This window comes from Sycon ciliatum, chromosome 3 (assembly GCF_964019385.1).
Source record: "Sycon ciliatum chromosome 3, ocSycCili1.1, whole genome shotgun sequence".
Taxonomy (NCBI): domain Eukaryota; kingdom Metazoa; phylum Porifera; class Calcarea; order Leucosolenida; family Sycettidae; genus Sycon; species Sycon ciliatum.
In genome coordinates this window covers 6,327,623-6,337,622 of record NC_088645.1, presented here as the reverse complement: position 1 = coordinate 6,337,622, position 10,000 = coordinate 6,327,623, and the positions used below count along the sequence as shown (strand labels likewise).

Genomic DNA, 10,000 nt, shown 5'->3' with positions numbered 1-10,000 from the left:
AGCAGGATCTTGGTGGGTAACCACCAGCCACGGGTAGTTGAGATGGTGGTGGAGCTGAACGTGTCAGAGAACGTCTTGGAATTGCCGGAGAACGTCTTGGAATTGCCGGTGGCAATCGTGCCCCGCTGTAGCCACTGTCACATTAGCAGCCTTGCTAGCGTTCGGCCTTCGACTGCTTGAGTGTGGCAATGATTCATGTCTCGTTGATATGGAGACGAGGCAAGGAAATAGAAAGGCAGATAGACACAGAAACAGACAGAAAAGCAGACAAACAGACACAAAACAGACAGACAGACAAACACACAAACAGACAGAGAATTCAGGGTCAGCCGGGTAAACACTGCCGAAGCAGAATGTTGGCGGAGCCAAGTATCTACAAGAGTCTGCGTCCGAGGGACGGCGACCGAGGGCCCTGAGTAAAGAGAGGGGTCACTGCCGGAGCAGGATCTTGGCAGGGCCAAGAGAGAGGTCAGACAAGAGTAATACGTAGACACTGCCGGAGCAGAATGTTGGCGGAGCCAAGTATCTACGAGAGAGGATTCAGGGTCGGCCGGGTAGACACTGCCGAAGCAGAATGTTGGCGGAGCCAAGTATCTACAAGAGTCTGCGTCCGAGGGACGGCGACCGAGGGCCCTGAGTAAAGAGAGGGATCACTGCCGGAGCAGGATCTTGGCAGGGCTAAGAGAGAGGTCAAACAAGAGTAATACGTAGACACTGCCGGAGCAGAATGTTGGCGGAGCCAAGTATCTACGAGAGAGGATTCAGGGTCGGCCGGGTAGACACTGCCGAAGCAGAATGTTGGTGGAGCCAAGTATCTACAAGAGTCTGCGTCCGAGGGACGGCGACCGAGGGCCCTGAGTAAAGAGAGGGGTCACTGCCGGAGCAGAATCTTGGCAGGGCCAAGAGAGAGGTCAGACAAGAGATATACGTAGACACTGCCGGAGCAGAATGTTGGCGGAGCCAAGTATCTACGAGAGAGGATTCAGGGTCGGCCGGGTAGACACTGCCGAAGCAGAATGTTGGCGGAGCCAAGTATCTACAAGAGCCTGCGTCCGAGGGACGGCGACCGAGGGCCCTGAGTAAAGAGAGGGATCACTGCCGGAGCAGGATCTTGGCAGGGCCAAGAGAGAGGTCAGAGAAGGGTCACTGCCGGAGCAGGATCTTGGCGAAGCCAAGAGAGGGGTCACTGCCGGAGCAGGATCTTGGCAGGGCCAAGAGAGAGGTCAGAGAGGGGTCACTGCCGGAGCAGGATCTTGGCGGAGCCAAGGGAGGAGTCAGAGAGGGGGCACTGCAGAGAGAGATCTTGGCGGAGCCAAGAGAGGGACGAGGACAAAAAGCCCCCTGGGTAGCTAGGCATTGAATGTGTGTGGATTGAGACAGCATGTGGTAAAGAGGACACTGACAAGAGTTCAAGCAACACGGATGAGAACCAGTAAGACAGTTACCTTGATGATCTCCTTCGCGGTGTCCCTCATTTCATGACGGATAAATGCTCGTGCAGCAAAGGGAGCTTGCCCAAATAGAAGGACGAACATTGCTGCGGTGATTGGCTAGACCATGGTGTCAGGTCGCGCCGCAGCTGTGGGAGCAAAGGTTCTGGAGTCATCCAACTTGGTCCGGGCACGGAGCATCGATGGTATTGGAGGTGACTGGCAGGTGTGATGCTCGAAACAGTAAGTAGTACTGGACACAAGTAGAGGGTGTAGATGAGTGCCATGACCAGAGAAGAACTGAACGGCTTGTGCCAACCTTCAATACGTTGACAGAGTCTGGTGCCACCAGCTCAGGGTCGTCCTTGACTGAGGTTGAGAGGTGCAGCATTCTGTGAGATGAACTCAGATGTGGCCTTGACAAGGTCAGACAGGCAGGGCATAATAACGTACGGGTGGGTAGCGAATGTGAGTTGGCCTAGAAGGCAGGCGAGTTCGTGCTTGAGGACGCAACGCCTGTCAGTGTGGCAGAGACTAAATGACGTCGGGCCAGAGAGGTTGAGGTTATACTGGAAAACTACATAAATGGTTGGACAAGAGTGGCCCAAGCAAATCTGCTGTTGGACTGAACACTTGAATACTTGCAACACGTCAATTGCTGGTTATACACACTGGTTGGGATGGCAGTGTGAACTGCAACAGTGTTAACCCCCATACTAACTGGAGGAGACTGCAACAGCATGGGCATAAGCCAGCCTGTGAGTACGTGGGTGGTGCACCTCGAAAGTGACAGGCACTAGCACCAGATTGATTGATGCACTATGGATGTGTGTGTGTGGGAGTTCCTTACCCCACCAATGACAAGTAGACCAAGTAATAGCAGTACTTGATGGATTGATGACAGGGCTGTGCCTGGGTGCAGATGGTCGAAGCATGCTCCAAGTATGTACACAGTACTGAGTAACTTGGTGTGGAGTTGCATAGCCTGGGGTTGCAGAACTTACTTTGAAGAAGAAAGATAGATTATCGCTGGCAAACAGTTCCCTTCTGGCAATGCTAGGGCCAGTCGCTGGCAAACAGTTCCCTTTTGGCAATGCTAGGGCCAGGGCGTTGTAAACTCTTGGCCAGCACAATGCCTAGCCCAAACGACTGCATGGGGCTAAACGGTTGTGTGTTAAATGGACCAGCTGTCATACCGTCCTTGCAGCAGCGTTGGAGACAGTCAGAAATACATCAGCTGCCACAGACTGGGCTCAATGATGTCCCACTTCAGTGATGGGTCGGCAGCAGCCTTGATGCGGAAGTGACAGGACAGCAACTCCACTATCCTGTGCGAAGCAATGTCGACCATGATCTGGACCAAGACGGTGAAGGCCTCAACCCATGTCGCAAGATCATGAACATGCCTACTCTTGCTGGGAGTAACGCTGACTCGCGTTCTCTGCTGCCTGCTCCGCTCACCGCGCTCGGGGTAGAATGGCAGGATTCAGCGTGGTGAAGCTGAAACAGGCGATCGGCGAGGAATTATTCAAACCGAAGAGCGAGCAAAATACAAACTGTGAAAACACTGAAACAGGTAACCTGGCTCATGATCGTGTAGGCTTCCACCCACGTCGCAAGGTCGTGAACGTGCCTGCTCTTGCCGCGGGCAGCGCCGTCCTCGACCACCCGCAACGGGCCCCCATCCGACGACTCTCAACGGAGCACGTTCTGTGTGCGGGCGTGCGGCACAGAGCAAGACACAGAGGGCAAGAGCTAACTCAATTCCACGAACTCACCCATCAAAATCCGCTCGCGATGTTTAGCTCCCAGGTGGGCGGCGAACGACTTGCTGCTACCTGAGCTGGCTGGGAGAGGAGTCGAGTTCGTATGACTATGAGGCAGAGAATCGGGAGCCATGGCCGCCAGAAGTGTTCTCTGTTGCCTGCTCTGCTCGCCGTGCTGTGCTCGCTGCAGACTCGCAGGGATCAGCGTGATGAACTTGGGCCTGAATCAGGCGATCAACGAGGGCAGCCGTCTGGCCCGAAGTATCCAAATCCAACGGCGAGAGTTTGCTGCGGAGACGCGGAACCGTCCTGGCGCGGATTTCGTCGTCAGTATAGGCAGCCATGGCGTCGCGAAAACAAGGATAAGAACGAGTCAAAGCACAACGGCGGCGAGGAGCGAATCAACTCACCAACTGTGAAACACTACGAGCAAACACAATGATCTGACAAGAGTGATCCGCTCACAGAACGAATCGAAATATAATACACACTACGAGCAAGGAAGAATGATTGTCGCAGAGAACGGATCGAAAATATATAGCAGAGCAAACTCTAGCAAGACATGCAACGATGCATGCCACCCACGTTAAGCTACGAGCAAGCGTCATCATAACGCAGCCACACGCCTTCCACATCGGAGGCGAGCGACACGCATGAACGCCAAACTTTAGTATGACACGTTGAGTGCCTACGACGCATGCCGCCTACGTAGAGCGTCGCGCATGAATGAATGTCGCGTTGAGTGTCACGTTGTATGACACATAGAATGCCACGATGCATAGAGTACCATGTGAGCACGTACAGCGCACGTTCATAGCAGCATAGTTTGAGTGGTAGCACGAAGCAGCCGCGTGCACCCATTAATCTGCATTATTACTATAATGCTACACACACACACACACACACACACACACACACACACACACACACACACACACACACACACACACACACACACACACACACACACACACACACACACACACACACACACACACACACACACACACACACACACACACACACACACACACACACACACACACACACACACACACACACACACACACACACACACACACACACACACACACACACACACACACACACACACACACACACACACACACACACACACACACACACACACACACACACACACACACACACACACACACACACACACACACACACACACACACACACACACACACACACACACACACACACACACACACACACACACACACACACACACACACACACACACACACACACACACACACACACACACACACACACACACACACACACACACACACACACACACACACACACACACACACACACACACACACACACACACACACACACACACACACACACACACACACACACACACACACACACACACACACACACACACACACACACACACACACACACACACACACACACACACACACACACACACACACACACACACACACACACACACACACACACACACACACACACACACACACACACACACACACACACACACACACACACACACACACACACACACACACACACACACACACACACACACACACACACACACACACACACACACACACACACACACACACACACACACACACACACACACACACACACACACACACACACACACACACACACACACACACACACACACACACACACACACACACACACATACACAGCAAGAGAGAACCATGCACACACTGATGTTACTACTGTACCAGGAAGGCCAGATAGATATGAGCGGCAAGAATAAAGTCCGGATCAACTGAAAAGTACGAAGAATGGAGTCTCAGCTCTCCCAATTTCTACCTACATAATGATTGTATGTATCCCAACATACCTGGCACACATCTTGTATCCACGTGGAGATGTGTAGAATGGTGGACTGTACAGGCTGGGTGTCTTGCCACTGATTGCTTCACGACGACGTCGAGATATGTCACCAATCTTCCACACCAGAACGCCGTCCATGGTCTTCACATCCACGATATCAAGTCGAAGGCTGAGATCGGAGAGTTGCACGTCTTGTACACCGATTGATCTGTGTGTGGACATGGAAGATTGAACAAACACAGAACCGGGTAGAGGTGTTTCACACGGATTCAGTGTCTTGGACAAGGAAGACAAGCCAGACAGACGGCAACACCCTACACAAGTATCCCTGCTAAGGGCTACAGAGGTCGCAGTAGTCGCAAGTATCCCTGCTTAGGACTACAGAGGTAGCAAGTATCCCTGCTTAGGATTCCTGGAATTAAGTAACAATAGCGTGTTAGCAAGCCCGGAGCTGCCTGGAAATACACTCATTGATGTTGTAATTCTGTTAGGCTATGAAGATGCTGCGTAAAATAGACCTCTGGACTGTGCTTCAACCAGAAACAAACACTTTTATTTGCATTCTAACATGTTCTTGTTTTGAAGAAGCTTGGTTGAGTGGAACAAAGACAGTTGAAAACAATGAGTTGACACACTTTATAGAAGTACATGTACGTACACTATTGCACGAAATAATCGACATCGTTTGTGCCTGACTCAGAGTCACTACATCGCTGGATTCCCCAAAGCCCAATTCACAATAATTAGGTCTTGGGTTGATCGAAGTAATACGTTACAAAAGTTTTGCTGTTTTGAGAGAAGCAGCTGGATGAGGATTGGCAGTGCATTGACACCGATCACTACTCTCTCATGCGTAGCTGACCGCCAGGACCAAGGAGAAACATGAGCATGAGAAACGGAATCATTCAAGTACAACGGGGTTGTATGCTGTATGAGAACCGTGAACGCCAACAAGGATGCCTGTTCTCATCCAACGCTCTCAACATGGGTATGTCTCTGAAACCGACAATTGCTGTGAGCGTGACTGACCTGGAGTTGTATTCAACAGCGGTTTGTAGCCTTTGGGTGTCTGACATGAGCTTTCTGAGGGCTTCTGCGTTCTGCAGATATTAAGGCAAACATAAACACACACACACACACACACACACACACACACACACAAGTCCAGCAACACCCACTAGTGGCTACATGCTCTGAATAGTTGTGTACTCTTGTGCGGCTATGCCAGCCATACAGCAGTGACAAACAACGTGACGAGTAACAATACCTTAGTACTCAGGTCGGATGACATTCCATCTGCATGGTCCGTAGCAGGAGAATCAGTTGCCGATGGCAATGAGGTTGCTTGGTCGTCTGATGCCTCACCAGCGACACCACGTCTGCCTTTATTGGCCACCGAGGCAGTGCTGATAGGCTGCATGGCGGCAATGGTACCCGCAAGCTCTCGCTCCAGACCTACATTCTACAGGACAGGATGTAACAAGCAAGAGCAGAAGAGACTACAGTACATTGCTACATGCTAACACCACCATCACCACCAATAGGGTGATAACGTAATTACGTATGGAAATAACGTAGGAAGTGCACATGATTTTCATACATAAAAACTACAAATCAGCGCTGTTGGGTTTCGCATTGCGTGATTTCTCCACAACTGTTTTAAAAGCATGCCTTGTTGCTTTGAAGGCTGCATGTGCCCACCGCATGCACCACAAACCGCTTTCCCATGCGTTTCCATTTTGTTTTCCACGTGGTGTGTACCTTGTGTTTCTGCGTGGCTGGAACATTGCGATGGATGAATCCTGAAAATGCGAAAAATATTTGAAAAAGTCCTACGGAAGAGCCAACACAGGAAAGAGCTTTCCTACGGAAATCCGTAGAGAGACTTACGTATGAAAGTTGCCCTCGCTCCCCGGCGGGTACGACATACGGATTTTCATACGTAATTACGCAGAGCGAAACCTCCCCATTGCCACCTCTGTAAAACGTACCGCTATGTTTAGAGGGCCGTCTGATGACGCCAACAATACATGGTTGTGATGTGTATTCCAAGGAGTGACTACTTCAGTACACAAGCTATGATTTGACACTCAGTGAAAAGCATACCATGATGTCATTCTTGCTACATCTGGATTACTGCAAGGTTATCAGAGTGATTTCCGTTGCAAAGACTTTTCTCAAATGGTCTTTAAGATTTGAACGTTGTTTTCATGTGATAATCATCAGAAATCTTCATCACACTGAGAGTTGGACTAGAAAGGAAAGATATTTATGGTACCATAAAGTGAACATTATAAGATCTAAAAAGTGTTTGCAATTGCATGATGATTCCTGCTTCAGTGTGGTGTGCTATGCTGGTAGTTTTCGTCTACTCTCCGTATTAGAAGCCATGTTTATTCGCACTTGTAACCCAGATTGATGGAAACAAAACGAAGTCGTTACAGCACTCACACTCTTCACTTAACATACCAACACTCACATACATACTTACATACATTTACCTTTCTCACCTGCACTTCTCCAACCTACACTTGCTTTCACACTGCTCGCTGCTCATGTAATCACGCCTTCAATAGTGCTAGCTTTGGAATATTAGCATTTCTTGTATTAGTTTTAGATCTAATAATGTTCACTTTGTGGTACCATAAATATCTTTCCTTTGCAGTCCAACTCTCAGTGTGATGATGATTTTTGATGATTATCGCATGAACATGACGTTCAAATCTTAATATTGTTCCATTGTTCTCGTGGTATGAGTGCGCTTCCTTTACTTTCATCGATATTAGGTTTATTGGCCACCTTATTCAAATAGGGTTTTCAAATGCAAGATCATCACGTGAAGCAACTTGCTGATGGGCAGGGCATGTCCCAGAGCAGAAGGCGTCGGCAGGAGTGCCTACACAGAGAGTAGAAGATGCCGCCTTGAGAGTTGCCGTGCCTGCAAAAGGCTACGCCGACAACAAGAAACAATGGAGCAAGTATCCTGTCGTTTGGAGACTCGTCGACTTCGTGAAAAGATGCGTCAACAGCAAGAGACCGCTGAACAGGCATCCAGTCGGCAGGAGAAAAGACGTAATCATGCCTGAACTTGTTCGGTGCGCAGTGACTGCGGTCCGTAGGCATAGGGCCGTCGCATTATCGTTCGAATGTTTTTGGGTGTTCTGCTAATGGGACGGGAATGTAGGGATCGAGTAGATTGCAGTGTTTCAATAGGCGCCTTTGTTGTACAAATAGAATGATGAGATGATTAACAGAGGACTATGAGGAAGAGCAAAATAACAGCTACGGTGACAGTGTTGAAGCTCTGAGTAGACGGCGTCGGAAGGAGTGCCTACACGGAGAGTAAAAGATGGGAGAAGAGAGGTCCCGCCGCCTCAAGAGTCGCCGTATTAAAACTGATCGTCTAAATGTGCATGGTTGTATTGCACAACTGTTTCCATCAGATCAGATCGATTAATATTCATGATGAGCTCGGCAAACAAGCATAGCGTAGGGTCCTGAGCTTCCAAGCTCTCTTGTTGCTTTATCAAAAATGTTGTCTCCGTGGCGTTTTTCATATATTCTCCTAGAGGAGCCATTCCTTAGGCTCCAGTCAGAATAGGGAAATGCAGAAGGCCGATAAACAGTTCACCGCGCTAACAGCATTGAACACAGCCCTTTTTCACTTCGTGAATACAGTAAATAGTGGATATAACGTGCCCCTTTGATTTTCGATAATTTATCACTATATCCGGTGCATCACTATAGCCGATTTGCATGTATGACTGACACATGGGACATGACTGTGCATGAAATGATGCGTACATGCTGGAAAAAGCATGAAAAGTAGCCACGTGTACGTGTGGCTGCTTACAGCATACAGGGAAGAATTTTCTCTCGATCACGTCTGCTGCCTGATGCATCCAGGCAACACTGGATCAGTTTTGGAGGAAGTGAACTATATTGGAAGAACACTTGTTTTGTGATCATCACTCTTGATCAGTATAGGCGATATTTTCCTGTGCATTTGATATGGTTTGCTTCCTGAAGCCCATCACAATAAGCGATATATCTGTATAGCCGATAATAGTGTGTATAGTGATATTTTAGCTGTATTTTTTTTGTGATTTGATTTTGATTTTGGCGAGTTCGATCATTATAGCCGGTATATCGTGACACCCGGTCACTTTATAAACGATACTCACTGTACAATAAATCAATTGAAAATGACTAAATTCTGCCGTGATCGACCTTCTCTCACACAGCGCTAAGCAGAAAGTGCATCATCACTGCGCTGATCGCTATGGCAACGTGAGCATACAATCGGCAATTTGGCAAGTCTGGCTTATCGTATACAAGCGAGAGATATGCCATTCGAACCGATATCAAATTGTCTTTATTCTGAACGCTACTTGAAAAATCGCTACACTGCCCCAAGCAGGCTAGAACACAGGAACATTGAGCTACGGAATGTGAGCACAGAGTTGCTGTACAGCAGGACATTTTCGGACAGAATATAATTATTTTCGTACGATTTCGTACACGGCCTCTTTTGTACTAAAATTAATTCCGCACCAAAATTTGTTGATGTGAAATTATGTACACTATACATGCGTACTGCATGCAAACACGTGCATTTAACATGCAACACTGTACGAAAATAATATCCGTACGAAAGGTTGAAATTCGGCTTTATCCGAAAATGTACGCGTCCGACTATTTTCTCTCATACAGTATACACTGTCGAGGTAAGAAAGAGAGGGTCTGCAATAATAACAAACAGGCTGTTACGACTGACACAAGCGCACAGTCTCACCTTTCGCTCAAGAGAAGACACTTGCCGACAGAGTGTGCTCACAATTGATTTCATTTCCTGGAAAGCGGGCATTATGTAAGATACATGCTGCAGCGCAAACTCTTCATTGTGTCTTGCTAATTCAC

The 10,000-nt window shown here is 48.6% G+C and overlaps 2 protein-coding genes across 2 annotated transcripts in view; both read right to left on the bottom strand.

The window, feature by feature from the left end:
* The window catches only part of LOC135812435 (TNF receptor-associated factor 3-like), an 18,582-nt gene extending 8,588 nt beyond the window's left edge, over positions 1-9,994 (bottom strand). The window contains exons 1-4 of the mRNA XM_065325805.1: positions 9,876-9,994; positions 6,348-6,542; positions 6,110-6,180; positions 5,088-5,288 (exon numbers count right to left, since the gene is read on the bottom strand). Coding sequence (XP_065181877.1) covers positions 5,088-5,288; positions 6,110-6,180; positions 6,348-6,542; positions 9,876-9,947 — 539 coding nt within the window. The 5' untranslated portion in view covers positions 9,948-9,994. The remainder of the gene's footprint in view (positions 1-5,087; positions 5,289-6,109; positions 6,181-6,347; positions 6,543-9,875) is intronic.
* Positions 1-10,000, bottom strand: part of LOC135811276 (aquaporin-like) — a 133,460-nt gene that overhangs the window by 28,304 nt on the left and 95,156 nt on the right. The gene's annotated exons all lie outside the window — the stretch shown is intronic.